This window comes from Cetorhinus maximus, chromosome 17, assembly GCF_964194155.1.
Source record: "Cetorhinus maximus chromosome 17, sCetMax3.hap1.1, whole genome shotgun sequence".
In the NCBI taxonomy this organism is placed as follows: domain Eukaryota; kingdom Metazoa; phylum Chordata; class Chondrichthyes; order Lamniformes; family Cetorhinidae; genus Cetorhinus; species Cetorhinus maximus.
In genome coordinates this window covers 83,453,468-83,478,440 of record NC_135895.1, presented here as the reverse complement: position 1 = coordinate 83,478,440, position 24,973 = coordinate 83,453,468, and the positions used below count along the sequence as shown (strand labels likewise).

The following is a 24,973-nucleotide window of genomic DNA, read 5'->3' as shown; positions in this document are numbered from 1 at the left end:
CTTCTGTCCCTTTTTAAATAATGGAGGGAAATTTTCAGTTTTCCACTCCAAAGTCTGAATGGCTCAGTGAATTTACACAATAAGCAGGGAAAAGAGAAGTTAAGATGTATTTAAAAGAGTAACAGGAGCACTTCATATTTGAATCCAATAGCATTCACTCATTTGGAATCTTTATTACAGACTTACTACACAAAAAAAAACAATTGCATGGTAGTTATATATAAAGTAAATGGTTTTTAAGATCCAAAATCAGGGTTTCAACTGTCAGTTTGCAGAGAGGGTAAGCACTGAAAAGTCTCGTAGAAAGTGGCAATTATTGCATGGACTTTAAATAGTCACCGCATTCCTTTAAAGGACTCAACTCTAAAGTAAGTCATTGCAATAATTGCAAAGAAACACATAAAACAGCACAGAAGGATTTTACACAGTGTTTAAATTTAATGCACTTTGTCAGTATTTTTTTCAACTGTACCTATTAAAAAGAAAAAGACAAGCAATATCAAAAATAAGATTATAACCACGTGGCTATGGTAACCTTACAGTTACTGTTCTAGCACATCTCTGCTTGCAACCCAGAGTTCAAATCCCATAATGGCAAGTTGTGACGTTGAAAATAACCACAAATCAATAGTTGTAAAAATCCAAATGCTATTTTTTAACTAATATCCTTCTGATCTACAAACGACCTCAGTCCCACACTACGTGTTTAACTCTTATTGCCCTCTGGACAACCAATGATGAGCAATAGACACCACTTTTCCAGAATCACTCGCGTCCTGAGAGCAAATTAAAGATAAATTTCCATGGACTTATTACATGCAGATTCACGAAACTTGTAGACCTTCAACCAGTAGCATAGGTATGAAATGCAACATGTTTGGCATTATTGAGCTGTCAGCTCATAAACTTCACACAGAAACTGTTGTTAATTGTATATTAATTGTGTTTAGTTGTATATTGGTGTTGGGCATTTGCTAGGGATTCATTTGTATCCCTATAAATAGGAAAAGACAAACTGTGGTGTTGGGTTAGGAGGTGCATGTTTGTGATGCATATCTCTTTAAAAATAGCCTTTAAAATGGGAAAGGATTGTATCCTGTTCTATCCTTCACCACTAGGCTTTCTGCTGATATCACAGATTTAATTTATAATCACACAAAAATGACATGGAGGTCCTGATTTTACTGCAATGGCCATTTCTATGCCTACCTTTGCTCGACCAGTGCTCTGCAGGATATGAACGAGGGCACAGGCCATCTCCTCTTTGTTCTTCACACTGATGACTGGCTCCAGCACAGAGCATAACATGGTGTAGTTGTTGGTGACAAACTCTGCAAACTCCTTGTACTGTTCCATAGGAAGGATGGCAATTGTTTGATAGCGGCATTTGATGCGGATGTAAGGACCTCCACCTTTGCCCTTGTTGGGATTAGGCGTGCTGACAGGGTACCATTTCTCTATAAACTGTCGTCCAATGACGCTGGTGATCGGAATATTAACCAGTCCCACATAATTATTCTTATCTTTCTTTTTCTTCTTATCCATGTCCTTGTAAATATGCACCGTGATGTTCCTGACCATTGGCAGAGTGTAAAACTCAAAGTGCTCACCCCAGAACAGGTTATCTGCTTTCATTTTACTGGTAGTTCGTGCGTATAGTGTGTCATCTAGACACAGTTCACAAAAATACCTTTTTTTAGGGGCTAAGTCTTTTGCTTCAATAATCCAAAGTCGGAGTACATTTTCTGCACGGCGACAATTGTCCTAGAAATGTAAAACAGAGCACGCATTACAATTTCTGAGTCAGTTTATTTTTTGATCAACTTTTCTTGCATGTGAAAGACCCACCCATATAACCAACTTCAAAGCCTTGCCAAATTTTAAATTGGTTATGGTCATGATGACAGGAGGAATCAAGAAGCTGGGTATGTGGCACCAGTCTTAGCTGCTTCGCCCTCCAACTTTTCTGTGACTAACTGCTCTCCTGACCAACAGAGCTAGAATTGGACACTAACCCAAGGGCATCACCGAATTGGGCATCCTGCCCAACATTCCACAGCAATTCAACAGAAAATTTTATGATCAAGTTTATCAGTTCATTACACAATTTTCTTGGGTTAACAAATTAAGCTAGCTTTAATTTCAAGGAATGGCTATTATTACAGATTTCAAGTGATTTGCGAAAGAAGCAAATGCGATATGAGAAAAGGCTTTTTCATACGGCGAGTGGTTTGGGTCTGGAGTGCACTGCCTGGAAGTGTGGTGGAGGCAGGTTCAATCGAGGCATTCAAGAGGGCATTAGATGATTAGTTTCATAGAAACAATGTGCAGGGTTATGGGGAAAAGGCCGGAGAATGGCACTGAGTCATAATGCTCATTCAGAGAGCCGGTGCAGACATGGTAGGCAGAATGGCCTCCTTCTGCACCGTAACAATTCTGTGATTCTGTAAAGGAATTAATCACAATCAAGAATTAAAGCATCCTTTCTCTGCGAGTGCTAAAAGTCAACAAGGATTTAACTGAAGAATCTGCCAGTTAGTCATCCATTCTCCCCTCGAAGATTAAAATTCCAATCCAATCAAGGGTTTATGGACTAACAGCCATTCTCACAAAAGATCATATGTACTGCAAAGAAATGGAGCTCCAGTGTTGATGTTGCAGGAGGGGTGGATGGAGAAGGGGTGGAATTGGGTGGAGGGGTGGTGGTGAGGCAGTTAAAAACACTTCCTGTTGACTTGCGTGATTTATGACTCTAATTTTTCCCACAAATGTAGAATGTTTTAAATAATCCATTCTTAGTGAATCAACACGATAATATATTTCTTTATAAACTGTGGAGAGACAAAGCTGGTACATGTTTATATTGACTGCTGTGTGGTTTAGCATTGAAGTAGCCTTCCACAAGGTGAAAGGTCCCTGCACTGCTGCTGTGATACAATACCAGAAACCATGCTCTGGTTGGCACCGAGTTGAAACTGCACAATTAATCTAAGGAGGAATAACTGAAGTGAGCTTGGGCTGTTTGTACCACCATCAAAGCAGGTTCACCAACGGCCACTTGGCCACTGTAGACATATGGGTTGGGAAGTAAGTAGAAGATTCTGAATTCAGAGAAATGCTTCACTGGGACTTCAACAGGATGCTGATTGATGATAAGACCGTTGAGAGCACGTGTAACTCAGGCAGCCATGGCAACCTCTTATCAGAACTACTTGGGTTGCTTTGGTTCCAAGCAGATGGAATATCTGGGATGCTTAACATGGCCTCCATGTGCAGTTAATAATTTAAGCTATCTTTAAACAATCTATAGAGCCAAAGGGAGAACTTCCTATTCAACATTCAGAGAATTGAAGTGCTGTGCAATGTAAGTAGCATTAAAATTAACAGATACTTCAAGATAACAGATAAAGCTGCAGATGCAAGTCCAGAAAAATTAAAAACTACAGGTGGATAACTGCAGTAATTAATCAACAATGATGGAAAACACAGAAAGAATATGAGATTTACAGTACTGTTTTTATACACACACGAGTAATACATTACCAGAAGGAACAGGACCAGGCTGAGCAAGCCCCATTGATAGTACTGACACAAACTCTGATCTGGTGAAAGTTTGCAGCAGGTGCACTCACAAGCAGCTGGCAAATGGAGTGAAGGACCACTTATTCATAAGGTAAATTGAATGAAAAATTAATTGCATTGGGTGGGTAACTAGTATCTGTTGCCACAAGAATGGCTTGTGGGCCCTCTAAGCCCTGAGGGTTCCAATTTAGTTTGCTCACATGGTCATACAAGACAGTATGAATGGGGTAGGGGTCAGAGTAATGCCAAGTACACACAGGCAGGCACACTGTAATGTGCTGCAGCTATGTAAAAGCCCTGCTGACATTAATGCAATGTTTGCCTCATGCAGTCCCACAACACCAAACAAGCTGCACATCATATCGATATTTATTTGAAGAACACACCAGCATTCTACTTGCCGGCAAGCAGCAATGAAAAAACCTGGAAGAAGAACAGAATGTGACGGTGAACTGTGCACAAAAATGAAAGCAAGGAGTCAGCCACAGATACGAGCACTGCCAAAATGAAAGTACACCCACCGTTTCCAGGTCTTACAGTCCTTGGAGACAGAAGACAGTGTCCTAACAGCACTAAATAAGGCTGAGAGGTGAATAATAGCATTACTGTTAGGAGCGGAAAGATGCAGATTAGATCAGCAAGACTGATGTGATTATTCAGACTTTACGAGCATAAGCTTAATTACATTCTGCATCTTCCAACATCATGACAAGCATACACAGTACTTTATAACATGGTTAATTAAAGTTATGAAAATTGCAGTCCAGGAACAGATTAATGAATATTTCCAACCCTTGCTTCTGTTTAGCAAGGTCACTGTGACACCAACATTTCCCTTATACCAGTGAATCTGCCACAGTCTGTAGCCATGACAGTCTAAGTATCAATGCCCACTGTATCCAGGCCCCAGTTAGTGCTGCCGAGTGAGGGAGTGACTGTGCTAACCCTTCCTACAAGACAGTATTTTACTGCTTCATAATTGTAATCTGAATCCCACGGTAAGATCACAAATATCTGATCACTTGGTTGCAGATAAAACTGACCTAATGAATCAATGGTGTTTAAAGTAGTTTGGGTGATAATTCAGTGAATTACTGGGGAGGGGAAAAAGCGTCAGCATTACTTCAGTACTTTTCATATACTCAATTGGAATGTGTTTCCATTTTGCTCCGGAACACCAGTGTCATGATCTGCACACATCTGAAATACATTCATTTATTGAGTCAGCTTTGGATCAGCACACAGGAATGGAACTGACACTGAGCACTGCTGATTCAGTACAAGCACCAATCTGTGGATAATATCAGCTGAGCACAATCACACTCAACCCGATTTGAAATGTCACATCTCCCTTTGCTTGGTGGATTTTGTAGGATTGAGTACTGTGACAGGCCAAAAGACTTTGCATAAGCATAAAGCACAATGGGGTAGTTAGCATTTAATGTGAAGAAACAATGTGTTTGCATGCAGAATGGTATGGAGAATTAGGCTGAGGGGAGATAAAAGGATGGAGCTTGAGATAAAACAGAACAAAAACAGTTCATCTAGAGTGTAGCATGAATATTAGGTGTGGAATGACTCAGCAGATTTCAGGTCTAATATCAATAAACATTGGGGTCCTTCACCTCTGTTTCATGACAAAACCACCCTGCAGAGGCAGGATGAGTGACAGCTGCTGACAAATAACACTGTTCAAGTAGGTGTGTTTAGAAAAAAATGTATAAATATGTAAAACACTATTTTATGAACTCAGTGTTACGAACAATGATGAGTCTCCTACAGATAAGTGTATAGATTGCTTGTGTTGCTCCCTTCCTAAAAGCACTGTGGGTGTACCAACACCGCATGGACTGCAGCGCTTCCAGAAGGTGGCTTTCCACCACTTTCTCAAGGGCAATTAGGGATGGGCAATAAATACTTCTTTATGTGAGATATAAAAGGAAACCACTTGACCACAGGATATCCTACTCTTGGAATCAGTATCTCACTAAAGCAGAATGCTTTGAAAAGTGTCAAAATCACTTACTGATAGTAAAACCAGGACATCATGATGCTAAGGTAAAAGCAAAAAACCGCGGATGCTGGAAATTGAAAACAAAAACAAAAATACCTGGAAAAACTCAGCAGGTCTGGCAACATCTATGGAAGGGAGCACAGTTAACGTTTCGAGTCCGCATGACTCTTCAACAGAACTTCTGTTGAAGAGTCATGCGGACTCGAAATGTTAACTGTGCTCCCTTCCACAGATGCTGCCAGACCTGCTGAGTTTTTCCAGGTATTTTTGTTTTGACATCATGATGCTAACTTGCTCTTATTGATAATTTAATACTGCTTCCTGCAGGCTTGGTTAAAATCCAAATTGTAATAAGCTAGATTTGATAACCCAATTACTAAATCCCTTTACGAATTAAAAGAACAACAAATTCATTTAATGCAGCCGGTTATCAGGTTCTTGTTTAAATGTAGTTACCTTGTTTGGCTGCACTGTTCTCCGCAGGTTCTCCATCCACTTATCTCTCTCCGCTACAGACGAACAACTGAAACATTTGCTACCTCCCGTGTATGTAACCTGCAACATAAAATCAGTCAGGTTATGTCTGAGCATGCCAAAAGTACAGGGATGTTTCTGCATGATGAGTACAAGAATAAAGGGAGTTTAAAATAATACAGGTTCAGTGTGGACAAGAAATCTTTCAGTGTATCATTGGATAGTGATTCCTGGAAAGCCAGACTGAAAACATATTATGCATATACAGGAATGTTGGAGAATCATGTGCTGTGTACTAAGGCAATGCTATTCTATATAAATTATGCAAGCAACCATAAGAGGATTGGGAAATTGAGTAACATTTGCACTCTGTTGCAGAAGGAAAGAATTAACCTGATTGACAAAATAGGGCAGAATGACTGAAGTCAAATCTAACTGAATACAAATCAGAGGGACCAACAGTCAATACAATCCTGTGTCTCTGCTCAGAATGATACAGCTATTACTTGCAAAAAGTTCAGGCCTAGACCTGTTTCTTATATCAGTTGCTTATAACCCTGAACTCAATAAACAAAATGCCATTCAGCATTATCTCAACCCTTTTGTAATTTTTAATTAAAATTCTGTGGATATAACTAATTACAACAAACTTGAAGGTAGTTGAAATTAATTTTGTACTTGCAGTTTTTATCTCAAACATTATTTTTGGAGATAGAAATATAAATTTCAGTGATAAATTTCAGATAGAAATATAAAAGACAGTGGAAACAAAAGCTGAATCTAAATCCTTTCAATCAGTTTCAGTGGATTGCACTTTGGGTCATTCCTTTTAGTAAAACTCAACATTTAGCCAAAACAAGCTACTTCTTTCCCATCCACTTCAAAGAAATTGCTGTACTCATTCCCATAGTTTTCTTGCGTTTGACCATGAAATGAATAGAACCATGGTTGCATCATTTCTCATTCTGAGACACACTTCACAACTCTTCATTACAGTCAGCTTGACCTGCAGCAGAGATAGGTAGCTTTGGACAGAGACAAATTTATTACCACCTTTCTCCCATCTCCATGAGTTTCTGCTGTTTGTTGATTAACTCTCCCTGCAGTGCAGACACAGAAGGTTCACAAACAGGAGTTTTAATAATCTGAGCCAATTTCTGATTAAATTGGCAAATTGCGGTTATGCAATGCACAAATGCTGAAGAACTGACTTAAAGTTGGAAGGGAGTGCTGATTACTTTGGCTGTTGCGCATGAAGGCATTGAGTCTGTGTTGGAAATGACTATGGTACTGTGCTTCAGAGTCTGAGGTGCAATATGGTGGAAGATGACAGGGCTGACTGCAGTTCTTGGTTGTCCTCCTGTATGCTGTTAATCAGTTCTCAAGTAGCTAATTAACATGCATGCTCATTCAAACTTTAAATAAAGTTTGTGACCGCAGGCTATTACTATATAGAAAAATACTGTTAAAACACAAGCCAATAGTTGAGTTTCACGGTCTTTATATTGCAAACCACTTCTACTGGAAACTCTCCTGAATGTGTTAGGGCAGCTGGTACTCAAAATTTATTCCATTTGCATTACAATGTGGATTTCAGAGCAAGATTGTTCATATGCAGCTCTTTAAAAAGTGCAATTACAAGACCATATGCTTTCTCCAATGTCAGTTGAAATTCAAATTGCAGAAGGATCACATGATTCAGAGTTAGAACCTTTTTGCAGCAGGACAAAAGGACAATATGCTCAGCCAGTGGGACTTGTTTGTTCACTGCAGGTAGCATTGCACCAGCATTAGAGGGGCAAGCTACGTCTTCTGGGTGTGGGTGGGGTTCTCCATGCTGCTAGAGTCACATGAGCCGTCTCCATTAACAGCGGAGGTGAGGTACTGGTGTCCTGACTTAAATGAGGCTTGGCTGCCAGAGTCAGCAAAGCAGGCTTTCACAATGGACCAATAACTATCGAAATGAATGCTCACATGCTATTGTAACATTAAACCTTTGAGATGCAGCCTCCACTGACACTGATATTTGGTAAACCTGGTACTGCAAAATTGCTTATTGATGTAGAATATTATCTGAATTTATAAAATAAGTGTATCCTCAATAACATGCTAAATATATTTAAAAAAAGGGACGTCTCAAAAATTATTGAGCTCTTATAGTAGCAAGCTGTTCAACATGCTGAAACTTCCAGATCCTTTTTAAAGACTATCATTCTTTCACAGTGGGAGGAATGATAGAATATTTAAAGGGCAGGAGGCGACAATTTGGCTGGTTGAGTCTGTGCCGGCATGCTGCCAGAGCAATTTAGCTAGTCCCATTCTCACGCTCTTTCCCCATAGCCCTGTAACTCTCTCTTCAGACGCTTCTGAAAGCCACGACTGAATCTCCATGATCTCTCAGGCAGTGCATTCAAGATCCTAGCTTCTCATTGTGTGAAACAATTTTTCTTTAAATCGCCTTTGGCTCTTTTTGCCAATCAACTTAAATCTAGGCTCTCTGGTTCTCAACCCTTCTGCCTCTGGGAACAGCTTCTCTATCAACTCTATCTAGACACCTCATAATTCTGAACACCTCTATTAAATCTCCTCTCAATCTTCTTTTCTCTAAGGAGAACTACTCCAGCTACTCCAATCTATTCTGAACTCACTCATGCCTGGAAGCACTCTCATAAATCTTTTCTGCACGCTCCCTAAAGTCTTCACATCCTTCCTAAAGTGTGGTGCCCAATACTCTAGTTGAGGCCAAACCAGTGTTTTATGCAGGTTCAAATTAACTTCCTTGCTTTTGTACTCTATGCCTTCATTTATAAAGCCCAGGACCCGCTATGTCTTTTTAACCACTTTCTCAGCCTGCCCAACAATATTCAACGATTTATGCACTATACCTCCAGGTCTTTCTCTGTTCCTGCACCCCCTTTAGAATGGTACCCTTCAGTTTATATTGCCTCTCTTCATTCTCCCTAGCAATATATATTGCTTCACACTTCTCTGAAGTAAATTTCACCTGTCATGTATCCATCCATTCCATTAGCCTATGTCTCCTTGTGGTCTATCACTATCCTTCTCATGGTTCACAATGCTTCCCAAGTTTTTGTGTCATTTGCAAATTTCGAAATTGTGCTCTGTACACAAGTCTAAGTCACGAGTGCTGTTTTGATCTTGGACGAGAACAGTAACTTTTTATTAAAATAAAAGAGGTCCTAAGTTCCAGTTATGTACTGAAAGAATTGAGCCACAAGATTCCATGATTTAAAACAAAAGAATGTTTCCTACATAACAGTCAAACAAAGCACGAGTCAAACAAAGCAAACCCTAAATACTATCTTTGGTAACCCGCTAAAACCCAGAATCAACATAAGTTAAACAAGAATTAACAAGCAAATTGAGGTCAATTATAAACTATAAATTACACATTAAATGGCAGTTACAACTGAGACAGATTTTAAAAATTGGCTCAGCAGCCCACTCAACATGTATGTCATCAATCTCAGTCACCAACTCTTTCAAAACTCTGTCTTCCCCGCAAAGAGTTTCAGCTCCTCTTATAGAATTTAGCCTGATCCTCAGCCAACAGCAACACACAACCAACCCAAACTGCATAGACAAGGTCTTAACCAAAAACAACACATTCTGCAGAACCTCTTAGCTCTGCTCAGGATGGTCTGGGTGACCTAGATCCACCAATGTTATCTTTAAGCAACAGAAATAGCAACTATAGCTTTTTGAGTATTGCTGAAAAAAAGAGACATGTCTAAGCTTTTTGTCTTGCACTCATCAGGACACTCGCAAGAATACCAATATATAAGGGGGAAAACATCAATTTATACCTTATGTGAAGAAAGTGCTGATTGGTTGGCAAGTGGCATTGCCGTGGAGAATGCACCACTGATGGTGATTGATAGTTAACTGCCAATCATTGTTTGAAATTTAAACCAGGCAGCTTGATCCTGATTGGTCAAGGCATTGCCCTGAGGAATGAGCGAACGGCTGTCAATTATTTTGTTTAGCTGAAGTAGGTGCAATGTATGTAAATTTTCTTTCTATCTGCAGGGAACAGGGCCCTGTGTATTAATATTTGTAGCTTCCAGTACACGCAAATGTGCCACATAGAGAGCCTGACTGACAATCTTAAATTGGTTGCCAGAGTAATTCTTGGCACACTGAGGATTATTATATGGGGGAGGTGGTGGCGTAGTGGTATTGTCACTGGACTGGTAATCCATAGACCCAGGATAATGCTCTGGGGACCTGGGTCCAAATCCCACCAGGGTAGATAGTGGAATTTGAATTCAATAAAAATCTGGAATTAAAAGTCTAATGATGACCATGAAACCATTGACGATTGTTGTAAAAACCCATCTGGTTCACTAATGTCCTTTAGAGAAGGAAATCTGCTGTCCTTACCTGGTCTGGTCTACATGCGACTCCAGGCCCACAATAATGTGGCTGACTCTTGAATGCCCTCTGAACAAGGGCAATTAGGGATGGGCAATAAATGCTGGCCTAGCCAGCAACACCCACATCCCATGAACGAATTAAAAAAAAAATTTGGCAAATGTTGTTCAATCGCGGAATCACATCTAATGTTGGACTTTATGTTTTGCAAGCACGAGCTAGTTGGGTATGGTCTGTACCCTGCCCGTTGCAAACAGCGGCTGGGACATGCTGTTTGATATGATCTGCCAGTCTTTGGGATGTACATACCTAGCCTACATACCTAAAATCACACTGGCACTGAAATTCATATACCACATTACTCATTTGTGTAACTGGCCTATAGTTCCCTGCTTTCTGCCTCCCTCCTTTCTTGAATGAAGGTGTTACATTTGCTATTTTCCAATCTGTTGGGACCTTTCCAGAGTGGAATTTTGGAAGATTATAACCAATGCCTCTACTATCTCTGTAGCCACTTCTTTTAAGACCCTAGGATGCAGGCCATATGGTCCTGGGGACTTGTCAGTCTTTAGGGTCCAATAGTTTTTTCCACATCTTTTCCCTAAGACCATAAGACGTAGGAGAAGTAGGCCATTCGACCCATCGAGTCTGCTCTGCCATTCAATGAGATCATGGCTAATCTGAAAATCCTCAACTCCACTTTCCTGCCTTTGCCCCATAACCCTTGATTCCCTTACTGATTAAAAATCTGTCTATCTCAACTTTCAATATACTTAACGACCTAGCCTCTCCAGCCCTCTACGGTAAATTCCACAGATTTGACTACCCTCAGAGAAAAAATTACTCCTCATCTCAGTTTTAAGTGGGCGCCCCCTTCCTCTGAGATTATGCCCTCTGGTCCCAGGCTCTCCCACAAGGGGAAATAACCTCTCAGCATCTACTCTGTCAAGCCCCCTAAGAATCTTATATGTTTCAATGAGGTTGCCTCTCATTCTTCTAAACTCCAAAGAGTACAGGCCCAACCTACTCATCCTCTCCTCAACAAAACCCCAGGTTGAACCTAGTGAACTTTCACTGGGTTGCTTCCAATGCCAGTATATCTTTCCTTAGGTAAGGGGAAAAAAACTGTTCACAGTATTCTAGGTGTGGTCTAACTATTGCCTTGTATAGTTTTAGCAAGACTTCCCTATTTTTATACTCCACTCTCTTTGAAATATAGGCCAATATTCCATTTGCCTTCCCTATTACCTACTGAACTTGTATGCTAGCTTTTTGGGATTCATGTACGAGAGCCCCTAAATCCCTCTGTGCTGCAGCTTTCTCCATTTAAATAACATTCAGTTCCTCCATTCCTCCTGCCAAAATGCATAGCTTCACACTTTTCCACATTATATTCCATCTGCCACGTTTTGCCCATTCATTTAACCTGTCTATATCCCTCTGTAGACTCTGTGTCATCCTCACCGCTTGCCTTTCCACCTATTTTTGTGTCATCTGCAAACTTGGTGATAGTACATTTATTTCCCTCATCCATTATTGTAAATAATTGTGGCCCCAGCACTGATCCCTGTGGCACTCCACTAGTTACAGGTTCCCAAACTGAAAATGTCCCCCATATCCCAACTCTCTGTCTTCTATTAGTTAGAAAGTCCTCTATCCATGCTAATATAATAACCAACACAATGGGCTCTTATCTTATTAAGTAGCCTTATGTACGGTAGCTTATCGAAAGCCTTTTGGAAATCCAAATCTATTACATCTACTGATTCCCCTTTATCTATCCTGCTTGTCACCTCCTCAAAGAATTCTAATAAATTTGTCAGGCATGATTTCCCATTCATGAACCCATGCTGACTCTGCTTGATTAGATTATACATTTCTAAATACTCTGCTATTACATCCTTTATAATAGACTGTAACATTTTCCCAATGACAGATGTTAAACTAACTGGTCTTTGCTGGTTCTTAAAATCTGACCAATTTTCTGACTTACTACTAATCCTTGCAGGTTTGTGCAGTGTTTCTTTCAATTTGATACTATCCTTAACTTCCTTATTTAATCATGGACAATGCATCCTTCTCAAAGAGTCTTTCTCACTGGAAAAAATCTTTGCTAAGAGTTATTAAATATCTCATTAAAAGTATGCCACTGTCCTGACTTTCAACCTAGTTGACCTAGTCAATCCAGTTCACATTAGCTCGCTCTTAAGACACTTACCCAGGTTTAAAACACTAATCCTTGGCCCACACTTCTCCCATTCAAACTGAACATGAAATTCTATCATGTTATACTTGCTGTCACTAAGAGACTCCTTTTCAACTAAGTTATTGATTAATCTTGCCTCAGTGTTCATTACCAGGTCTAGAATAGCCTGCTCCCTGGTTGGCTCTAGAACATACTGTTCTAAGAAACTGTCCTGAATTCATTCTGTGAACTAATTTTCCAGGTCACCTTTCTTACATGCTCCTGTCTACTCAGTCCTACAGTGTAACTACTGTTAAGGGGCCTATAAATATTCCCACAAGTGACCTGTTACCTCTCCGATTTCTTGTCTCTATCCAAGCTGATTCTACATCCTGCGCTTATCTCTCACTACTGCACTGTCATCATTAACAGGGCTACCCCACAACCTTTTACTAGCTTCATGTCTTTATGAAATGTCAAATACCCTTCAATATTCAGGCCCCAGCCTTGGTCACCTTGCAACCTCTATAATGGCCATCAGGTCAGGCAAATTTATTTCCATCTGTGCAGATAATTTGTCCATTTTGTTACGAATGCTATGCACATACCAATACAGAGCCTTTACCTTGGTCTTTTTGCCATTTTTGCAACCTCTGGCCTTACCTGCTAGTGCACTCTTAAGTTTGGATGCTACGAGAAAGGTCCGTGGCTAACTAAGGAAGTTAAAGATGACATCTAATTGAAAGAAAAGATGTACAATACTGCAAAGATTAGTAGCAGTCCGAAAGATTAGGAAAATTTTGTAAAGCAGCAAAGAGTGACTAAATAAGATAATAAGGAGGAAGAAACTGGGGTATGCCAGAAAATTAGAAGGAAATATAAAAAGACAGTAAAAACTTTTACAATATATAGAAAGGAAGAGAGTAGCTGAAGTATGCATTGGTCTCTCAGAGGGTGAAACTGGGGAATTAATAATAGAAACAAGGAAATGCAGAGGCTTCAAGCAAGTATTTTATATCTGTCTCCACAATAGAAGACAACAAAAGCATCCCAGGAAATGTAGAAAAATCAAGAGGCAAAAGGGAGAAACCTAAAACAATCACAATAAGAAAAAGTTCTAGGAAAACTAACGTGACTAAAAGCTGACAAGTGCCCTAGATCTGATGATGTGCATCCTAAGGTCTTAAAGGAAGTGGCTGTCGAGATACTGGGTGCATTGATTGCAATCTTTCAAAATTCCCTCGATTCTGAAAAAGTCCCAAAGGATTGGAAAACTACAAATGTAATGCCACTTCAAGAAAGGAGGGAGACAGAAGGCAGGAAACTATAGACAGGAAACTGTCATTGAAAATGCTAGCATCCATTATTATGGAGCTAACAGTAGGACATTTGGTAATCTGCAAAGGACCATAGGCATCTCTCTACATTAGAGAGAGACAATTGGTTATATAGCTTGACAGGCACCACTTCACATCAAGCATGGTACATGGCAAGGAGGCAGGCCTCCAAGAACTACCACAGCCAGTACAGGAACTGAACCCTTGGCGTCATTCGGCACCACACTATAGCCATCTAGCCATAATACGATCAGACAGAGTCAACATGGTTTTGTGAAAGGGAAATCATGTTTGACAAATTTATGCGTTCTTTGAGGATGGAACAAGCATGGTTGATAAAAAGGTACCAATAGATGTAATTTATTTGGATTTTCAAAAGGTATTCGATAAGGTGCCACATAAAAGATTATTACACAAGATAAGAGCTCATGGTGTTGGGGGTGATATATTAGCATGGATAGAGGATTAGCTTACAAACAGGAAACTGAACTGAAATAAATGGGTCATTTTCAGGTTGGCAAACTGTAACGAAATGGAGTGCCACAGGGATCCTTGCAATCTATATTAATGACTTGGATGAAGGGACCAAGTGTATTAAAGCCAGATAAGGGCATTTAAGAGCCAACTACACTCTGGAGTCATATGTAGGCCAGACCAGGTAAGGACGGCAGATTTCCTTCCCTAAAAGGAGGAAATGAAAGGACATCAGTGAACCAGATGGGTTTTTATGATAATCAGCAATGGTTTTGTGGTCCGGCTTTTAATTCCAGGTTTTTATTGAATTCAAATTTCACCATCTGCCATGGTGGGATTCGAACCCAGGTCCCCAGAGCACTATCCTAGGTCTCTGGAACACTAGTCCAGTGACAATACCACTATGTCACCACCTTCCCAGTCCAGAGAAATCAGGGCTGGAGGAGATTAGAGGTTTAGAGTTTCAGCAGTGGTGGGTCTGAGATAGGGTGAAAGTGGGCAAAGCTGCACCAACGGTTCTACTCATTCTTTTAGAAACTGCAATCGCCATCAGTTTCAGTTGCAATATAAAGGTACCAATTTATCTTATTTCATCAGATGAGGAAACCCATTTCATCTTAGAAGCTGCGACTGTATTTGTCAGATCCTAACGGATAATGAGGGGTTTTGCGAGGTGCAAATAGGGGAATGTAGTGCTGGGTGGCTACTAAAGCGCTTTTCTCCTGAAATTTGATCTAAAATAGAAACTTTTCCAGAATATTTGAAGACTTCAGAATGGGAGCAGTGTGATAGAATCTCAATCTTCTGAAAGTTCATTATGCTAATCTAAAGCAACAATGCCTGATTTGACTTCAGGCCCAGTCAGAGTGCACCACAAGATACACTGAATATGCTAATATGGCTCAATCTCTAGTGGTTGTGTGTCACTTACTGTCACTCATGATATTCCCTACAGACCATCTGCTAATGAGGGCATGAAAGTTCACGTATTGCGCAAGAAGTGCAATTGTTTCTGAGCCGACGAGAATTAATCACTTAGTTGTTCAAGGTCAGACGAGGGGACTCTGCGCAATGCTCTGTTGATCTTGTGTATACTGTAGCAACTTTCCTATGTGGTTTGGAAACAGTATTTGGTCTGGAATTCACAACACAACAGCATTAGTCTAGTGGCTCAGTTGATAAAGACAGCCTCTGAATGAGTATTTTGGCTCAAATTCAACAGCTTATCTGGTTTGCATATTACAAGTGACCAATGGACACATGAATGAGAAACTGAAAATCAGGCAGCGCTTGTAAACTACAGCACAGCAGATGTCAACAACTTCAAGAGAGAGGGGGAGTGACTTGGCAAAAAGAATCTCCTAGAATGATAAAGACTTCTTGATATAAAAACAATCTTTCGATATCCCAGAACACAAAAATAATTCACTCATTAAAAACATTGGATTTATACAGCACTTTCTATGTCCATAGGATACCCGAAAGCACCTTTTAGCTACTTTTGAAGTATAGTCACTATTGTTACGTGGACAAACCTGGCAGCCAATTTGCTCACTGCAATGCCTCACAAACAGATAAACTCCAATCCTTTTTTTTGTGCTGTTGGTTTATGGGTAAATGATGGCCAGAACAACTCCCCTGCTCTTTGACTAGTGCCATGGGACCTTTAACCTGCAGCCTTAGTTGAATGCCTCATTTAACAGAGGCAACTCTAAGTGCAGCAGTCTTTCGATGCTACACTGAAATGCCAATCTACGTTAAGTCCTAAATCGGGACTTGAACCCAGGGCCTTCTGACTCAAAGGCAATAGTTCTCCTACTGAGTCACGCTGGCGCAGGGTGTAAAATAGTAAAAAAAAAATCTCTCAAATAAGAAAGGTCCTCATCAAAATATCCTCTGCAAAAAAGAATAAATGTATACTCGCTCATTGTCTCTGTGCAAATACATTTTCTGCTTTGGTACAGTCCTTCTGGAAGAAATGAGACTCAATGCCCAGACGGTATAAGTTTATTCAATTCACCCAGAGTAGTTAGTAGCAGTTCAAAAGCCGTGATCAGGGATTTGTGGTAAATCAATCTCTACTGTCCCATGACCCCTGTTGAAAGTGAGTGCATGCACGTTAGGTGGAGGTCAGATTGAATTCAACTGTGATGTTCCCTGTATTTAAATAGCTTAGACTCATTGTTTAGATTCAAAACCTCAGGAATGGCATAGGAGGCCATTCGGCTCATTGTGTCTGTACCAGCTCCCCGAAGGAGCAATTTACCTAGGGCTACTTCCCCGGTTTCACCCCCTAGCCCTGCACATTCTTCCTTTTCAGATAATAATCCAATTACCTCTTAAATGTCTCAACTGAACCTGCCTCCACCAAATTCAGGCAGTACATTTCAGATCCTTACCACGCACTGTGAAAAGCGTCTCATGTCTCTATTGCTTATTTTCACAATTATCTTAAATCTGTGCCCTCTTGTTCTCAATCCTTCCAACAATGAAAACAGGTTTTCTCTATCTACTGTGTTCAGACATATCATGATTTTGCAAATCTCTGTCAAATCTCCTCAACCTTCTCTTCTCCAAGAAAAACAGTCCCAACTTCTCCAATCTTTCTTCATAACTGACGTTCCTCATCCTTGAAACCACTCTCATGAACCTTTTCTGCACTTTCTCTCATGTCTTCATATCTTTCCTAAAGAGTGGCACCCAGAACTAGACACAGAGCTGAGGCCGAACCTGTGTTCTAGGCAAGTTGAACAACATTTCGATAAAAACAAAATACTGCGGATGCTGGAAATATGAAACAAAAACAGAAAATGCTGGAAAAACTCATTAGGGCTAGCAGCATCTGTGGAGAGAGAAACAGAGTTAACATTTTGAGTTCGTATAACCCTACTTCAGAGCTGAAGAGAAGTGGAAATGTAATGAAATTTATGCTGCTTAAGGGAAGGTGGAGCAGGTGAAGCTGGATAGAAGGCCAGCGCTAGGTGGGGACAAAGGGGAGATTGACAATGATGTCATGAACTAAAGGACAAAGGGAATGTTAATGGTAATGGTGAGGGCTTAAAAAAAAAAGGTGCGGTTAGTGGCAAAGGTAAGAAAGCAGAACCTAATAATAGCAGGACAAGGGCCAGCACTCTGAAACAGACAACATGAACAAATAGCAGATGGCCCTTTTGGGGATAGAGTGGGAGGAGGGGGTGGCGATAGGAAAAAAGGACAGAAAATGGGATAGAAGGGGGGGATAAAAAAGAGGATAAAGCCATGGATAAATGAATAAAAATAAGTGGATAAAAAATTAAAATTAACGTAAAAAAAAGGGGTGAGGATAGAGGAAAGAGTTCAGTGTCTGAAGTTGTTGAACTCAATGTTAAGCCCGGAAGGCTGTAAAGTGCCTAATCGGAAGATGAGGTGCTGTCCCTTATTGTTGGGCTTCACTGGAACATTGCAGCAGGCCAAGGATGAACATGTCGGCATGAGAGCAGGGTGGTATGTTGAAATGCCAAGCGACAGGAAGGCCTGGGTCATGCTTGCACACAGAACAGAGGTGTTCCGCAAAGCGGTCCCCCAGTCTGCGTTTGGTATCCCCAATGTAGAGGAGACCACATTGGGAGCAGCGAATGCAGTAGACCGAATTGAAGGAAGTGCAAGTGAAGTACTGCTTCACCTGAAAGGAGTGTTTGGGGCCTTGCATGGTGAGGAGGGAGGAGATAAAGGGGCAGGTGTTGCACCTTCTGTGATTGCGTGCGAAGGGGATGCGGTGTTGGGGGTGATGGAGGAGTAGACCAGGGTGTCCCGAAGGGAACAGTCCATGCGGAATGCTGACGGGGGGGGGGGGGTTAAGATGTGTTAGGCGGTGGCATCATGCTGGAGTTGGCGGAAATGGCAGAGGATGATCCTTTGAATGTGGAGGCCGGTGGGGTGACAAGTGAGGACAAGGAGGACCCTACCATGGTTCTGGGAGGAAAGGGAAGGTGTGAGGCCAGAGGTGTGGGAGATGGGTCAGACACGGTTGAGAGCCCTGTCAACTATAGTGGAGGGAAACCTCAGTGAAGGAAGAAGGAAGACATGTTAGAAGCGTCGTTTTGGAAAGCGGCATCGTCGGACCAGATGCGACGGAGGTGAAGGAACTGAGAGAGTGGGATGGAGTTCTTACAGGAAGCATGGCGTGAGGAGCTGTAGTCGAGGTAGCTGTGGGAGTCGGTGCGCTTGTAATGAATATTGGTGGACAGTTTATCACCAGAAATGGAGATAGAGAGGTCAAGGAAGGGAAGGGAAGTGTCAGAGACGGACCATGTGAAGGTGATAGAGGGGTGGAAATTGGAAGCAAAGTTGATCAATTTTTCCAAGTCTAGACGAGAGCATGAAACGGCGCCGAAACAGTCATCGATATACCGAATAAAAGAGTTGTGGGAGGGAGCCTGAGTAGGACTGGAACAAGGGATGTTCCACATATCCCATAAAGAGACAGGCAATAACTGGGACCCATGCCCATAGCCACCCCTTTTATTTGGAAGAACAACATTTCCTTGCTTTTGCTCTCTATGCCCCTATTAATCAAGGTGAGGATACTGTATGCTTTATTAACTGCTCTCTCAACCTGTCTTGCTACCTCCAATGACTTATGCACATATAGACCGAGGTGTCTTTGATCCTGCACCCCATTTAGAATTATGCCCTTTATTTTACATTGTCTCTATTCATTCTTCCCACCAAAATTAATTATTTCACACTTCTCTGCATTGAATTTGTTCTGCCACTTGCCTGCCCATTCTACCAACCTATATCCTTTTGAAGTTCCACACAGTCCTCCTCACAGTTCACAATGCTTCCAAGTTTTATATCATTCGCCAATTTTGACACTGTGCCCTCTATACCAAGTTCTAGGTCATACGTATATATATATCAGGAAGAGCAAGGGTCCTAACACCGACCTCTGGGAACTCCACTACAAACCTCCCTCCAGTCCAAAAGACATCCATTAACCAGTACTCTTTGTTTCCTGTCACTCAGGAAATACAATCTTGTATCCATGTTGCTGCTGTCCCTTTTATTCCATGAGCTATAACTTTACTCAAAAGTCTGTTGTGTGGTACTTTATGAAATGCCTTTTAGAAGTCCATGTATACCACATGAACAGCATTACCCTCACCTGTTGTTAAACACAATTTTCCCTTAAGAAATCCATGCTGGAGTTCCACAATTTCCCCAAGTGACTATGAATTTTGTCTCAAGTTATTGTTTCCATAAGCTTCCCTACCATCAAAGTTAAATTGACCAGCCTGTAATTGCTGGGTTTATCCTTACACCCTTTTTTGAACAAGGGTGTATCATTTCCAATTCTCTAGTCCTCTGGCATCACCCCTGAGTCTAAGGAAGACTGGAAAAGTTATGGCCAGTTGCCTCCTAAATTTCCAGCTCACTTCTCCCAGTATCTTTGAATTTTTGGGTCAAAATCTTGAAAGTCCTTCCCTAATAGCACTATGGGTGTTCCTACAACACAAGCAATGCAGCAGTTCAACAAGGCAGCTCACCACCACCTTCTCAAGGGCAATGAGGGATGGGCAATAAATGCTGGCCTAGCCAGTGACGCCCACATCTGGTAAATGAATTTTAAAGATATCTCATTCTGTCCTGGTGCCTTATCAATGTTAGTTACAGACAGCCCATCCAATACCTCATCAATTTTAAACCCTTCAAATGACTGGATTACCTCCTCATTCACCACGACCTGCACATCTGGTAAAGACAGATGCAAAATATTTATTTAATACTCAGCTATGCTCCCTGCCTCCATGCATCAATCTCCTTTGTGATCCTAAATGTGATAAATCCTTTTACCACCGTTTCACTATCTAAACACCTATAGAAGGTTTTGGGATTCTCTTCTTTATTAGCTACCAGTCTCTTTTTATACTCTTTTTGCTTCTCTTATTTGCTTTTTCACTTGCATTCTGACCCTTCTATATTCAGTCTGGTTCTTGGTTGTATTATCTACCTGACAGCTGCCATAAGCACACCTTTTCTTCTTCATCTTAATCTATATCTCTTTTTTTCATCCAGGGAACTCTAGGTTTGTTTGCCCTAACTTTCCCCTTTTTGGGAAAATACCTTGACTGTGCCAGAACTCTCTCTTCTGTAAAGGCATCCCATTATTCATTTATCATTTTGCCCGCCAACCTTTGATTCCAATTAAACTGGTCCAGATCAACTCTTATCCCATTGAAACAAAAACAGAAAATGCTGGAAAAACTCAGCAGGTCTGACAGCATCTGTGGAGAGAGAAACAAGGCCAACACTTCGAGTCTGTATGACTTTTCTTCAGAGCAATTCTCCAGATAAATTCTCATCCCACTGAAGTTTGACTTTCTCCAAGTTAATTATGCTTACTCTGGGCTGTTCCTCGTCCTTTTCCACAGCCAACCTAAACCTTATGATATAATGATCACCGTTAACTAAATGTTCTTACTGACACTTGATCCACCTGGCCCACCTCATTCCCAAGAAACAGGTCTAGCAGTCTTTCTCATTGGGCTAGAAGCATATTTCTGTAGAAAATTTTCCTGCACACACTCTAGGAACTCTTTCCCCTCTCTGCTCTTTATGCTGCTACTATCCCATATATTTGGAAAATTGAAGTCCCCCATTATAACTTGACTGTAATCTCTCTGTAATTTCCTTACAAAAATGTTCCTCTACATTGTTCCACTAGTTGATGGCCTATAGAATACACCAAGCAATGTAATTGCACCGTTTTGTTCCTGAGCTCTCGCCAAATAGATTCTGTCCTTGACCCCTCTGGGGTACCCTCTCCCTACTGCAATGTTCTTCTTAATCAATACTGCTACCCTCTGCTTTTCTGTCTTTCCTGAACACCTTGTATACCCAGTCCTGCCCTTCTTTCAGCCAAGTCTCTACTGTAGCCACAACATCATGTTTCCACATGGCAATCTACGCCTGTAACTCTTATTTACCACATTCGCATACATGCACAGTAATATAATTAGACTTTATTTCTTTCTCCCTTAATCTGAATCCACCTAATAATTTAATATTTCCTACTCTAGTGCTATGTCTTTCCCAGTATTCTTTGCATATTGACATTCCTCTCTGATGTTACCTCCTGATCACACAACCCTGCCAAATTAGTTTAAATGCTCCTCAGTAGCACTACAAATCATCTTGCAAGGAGATCAGCCCCGGCTCTGTTTAGGTGCAACCTATCTGGCCTGTCTTAAGTCCCCCAGAGTTGATCCCAATTCCCCTGGAATCTAAAGCCCTCCCTCCTGCACCATTGTTCTAGCCACGTATTTATCTGCTTTATCCTCCCACATCTATACTCACTTGTAATCTGCAGATTACCACTTTTGAGGTCCTGTTTGCTCATTTCCTACGTAGCTTACAAAATTCTGACTGCAGGACTACATTCCATTTTCTGCCTATGTCTTTGGTACCAGTGTAGACCACGACTGCTGGCTGTTCACCTCTCCCCTCAGGGTTTCTGCAGCCGTTCAGTGATATCCTTGACCCTGGCACAAGGAAGGCAACACACAATCCTGGATTCATGTCTGCAGCCACAGAAATGCATGTCTATTCCCTGAATTATTGAATCTCCTATCATTATTGTCCTTCCAGCATTCCTTGTGTCTACCCTGTATAGTTGGGCCAACAGTGGTGCCATGGACTTGACTCTGACTACACTCCCGGAGATAAGCCATCATTTTCATCAGTATTCAGAACTGAATACTGGTTGGAGACCGAGTTACACTCAGGGGTCTCCTGCACTACCTGCCTATTTCTTCCTGACTGCTGGTCACCCATTCCCTCTCTCCCTGCATACTCTTAAGCTGTTGGGCGACCACATCTATAAATGTTCTATCCATGAAGTTCTCAACCTCACTGATGAGCCGCAGTAATGCCAGCTGCTGCTCAAGCTCCGAAAGCTGAAGCTCAAGTTGTGCAACTGACAACACTTCCTGTACGTATGATTATTCAGTAAATGAGAAGCATTCTGGAGTTCCCACATAGCACAGGATCTGTACTCTAGAGGTTGGAGCAGCCCTGCTTTCCTCTACTTATTAGGTAACAGCCTTCCTACTATTACTAAATGCTGCTACTGCTAATAAACCTTATTCATACTAATAAACCTTGGGAGCAGATCAGATGCCTGAACACCCTGATAGCTCACTGCAACAGTGCCTGGTTATAGTGACATATGGGGGTTGGGGGTAGTAAACAAATGGGAAGGGGAAAATGGTTGAAGATACTACTAAAGACTTGTGCCCCAGAACTAGCTGCACCCTTAGCCAAGTTGTTCCAGTACAGCTACAACACTGGCATCTACCTGGCAATGTGGAAAACTGCCCTGGTATGTCCTGTCCATAAAAAGCAGGACAAATCCAACCCGGCCAATTACTGCTCTATTAGTCTACTCTCAATCATTAGCAAAGTGATGAAAGGCATCGTTGACAGTGCTATCAAGCAGCATTTAGACAGCAATAATCTGCTCATTGATGCTCAGTTTGGTTTCTGCCAGGGCCACTCAGCTCCTGACCTCAATACAGCATTGCTCCAAACATGGTCAAAAGAGCTGAACTCAAGAGGTGAGATGAGAGTGACTGCCCTTGACATCAAGGTAGCATTTTACTGAATGCGGCTGACTTCTTCAGCTGCTTCATCAATTACCTTCATAAGGTCAGAAGTGGGGATCTTCACTGATGATTGCACAACGTTCTCAGTACCATTCGCAAATCGTCAGATACTAAAGCAGTCTTTGTCCAGATGCAGCAAGACCTGGGCAACATTCAGGCTTGGGTTGATAATTGGCAAATAACATTTGCGCCACAAAATTCCCAGGCAATGACTATCACCAACAAGAGAGAATGTAACCATCTCCTCATGACATTCAATGGCATTACCATCGCTGAATTCCCCACTATCAACATCCTGGGGGGGTTACCATTGACTAGAATCTTAACTAGGCCAGCCATATAAATTAGAAGGTCAGAGGCTTGGAATTCTACAGCGAGTAACAAACCAGCTGACTCTTCCAAAGCCCGCCCACCATCTACAATGTGATGGAATACTCTCCACTTGCCTGGATGAGTGCAGCTCCAACAACACTCAAGAAGCTCGACATCATCCAGGACAAAGCAGCCACCTGATTGGCACCCCATCCACCACTTTAAACACTCACCCCCTCCACCAACGCAGTGGCAGAGTGTACTATATACACGATGCACTGCTCCAACTTGTCAAGCCTCCTTCAACAGCATCTTCCAAACCCTTGACCTCTACCACCTAGAACAACAAGGGCAATACACCACCTTCAAGCTCCCCTCAAACCACATACCATGTTGGCTTGGAACTACATTGCTATTCCTTCAATGCTGTTGGGTCAAAATTCTGAAACTCCCTTCCTTACAGCACAGTTGGTGTACCCACATCACATGGACAACAGCTGTTCAAGACGGCGGCGCACCATAATCTTCTCAAGGGCAATTAGGATGGACAACAAATGCTGACCTAGCCAGTGAAACCCACATCCCATAAAACAATTTTAAAAATGTACATATTTGAAACTGAAAGAAGAAGCAGAGACTTGCTCCATGTAAAATAGCTTTGTGAAGAATATTTAATTGAATATCTCAGGTGGAGATTATTTACAAAATTGAAGATCCGAATCTTTTTTATTAAATTTAATTTGCTCCAAAGGAACTCAACTTCCTGCTAACTGTTCAGGCGGCTTCTGTCTCTCAGCTGCTCTAGACTTTCTTCTCCAAGGAAGGCAAAGCATACGGCAAATTAAGATAAATAAAATTCTCTATATTTTAGCCTATACAATTTGCACTAATTTCCTTCTTGAGAAGGCTATGCAGGTAACTCAATCACCCTTAAGGGAGTTGTATCTAAAAAGGCCTCTAATTTAGTTTTCCTCAGTATAGATAATTCCATCTGAAAATTCCAATCTTAAATTGAAGATAGAGTATAAGATTTCCACTCTCCTGTGGGGAATATCTGTCCTTCGCTCAGGCATCTTCCTTCTCCTTCCTGAAAATAGTGAATCCACATCAGTAACAACCAACACAAACTTGTGTCCTTCCATACACAATTCAGCCAGCTGAAGCAGCAACGACATGGTCAATTCAACAGAATTTCAAAACTTCAAATATTCCTGATGATGGCAAAAAAAGGCATGAAATCATACTCTTTAAATGTAATTGTGACTGGCTGTTTTGACTTGAAGTAATAACAGATGACAAAACTGACAAATTAATTACACTATAATCCTCTCCAGTCTGGAGATCTGAAGTCTAGAAACACCAGTTGTCCAGAAGTTTTTTTTGAGTAAACTCATTGACTTGCCACTCGGCTGTTCGGGTGCTGCAATAAGTCAGGAAGTATCGGCTCATCTGACATGATGGCTGTGTAGCACAGGAAAACTCAGCATGAGGTTACAAAGCCACTTGATCTCTCCCTGTGCATTGTCTCTGTCTTTCGCTATCAGTCTACTTCTCA

At 41.3% G+C, this 24,973-nt stretch overlaps 1 protein-coding gene across 7 annotated transcripts in view; it reads right to left on the bottom strand.

Annotated features, from left to right (window-relative positions):
- Positions 1-24,973, bottom strand: part of rasal2 (RAS protein activator like 2) — a 392,247-nt gene that overhangs the window by 40,437 nt on the left and 326,837 nt on the right. For all 7 annotated transcript variants that reach the window (XM_078561546.1, XM_078561543.1, XM_078561542.1 and 4 more), the window contains 2 exons: positions 6,053-6,151; positions 1,210-1,764 (listed from right to left, as the gene is read on the bottom strand). In XM_078561546.1, the coding sequence (XP_078417672.1) occupies positions 1,210-1,764; positions 6,053-6,151 (654 nt within the window). The remainder of the gene's footprint in view (positions 1-1,209; positions 1,765-6,052; positions 6,152-24,973) is intronic.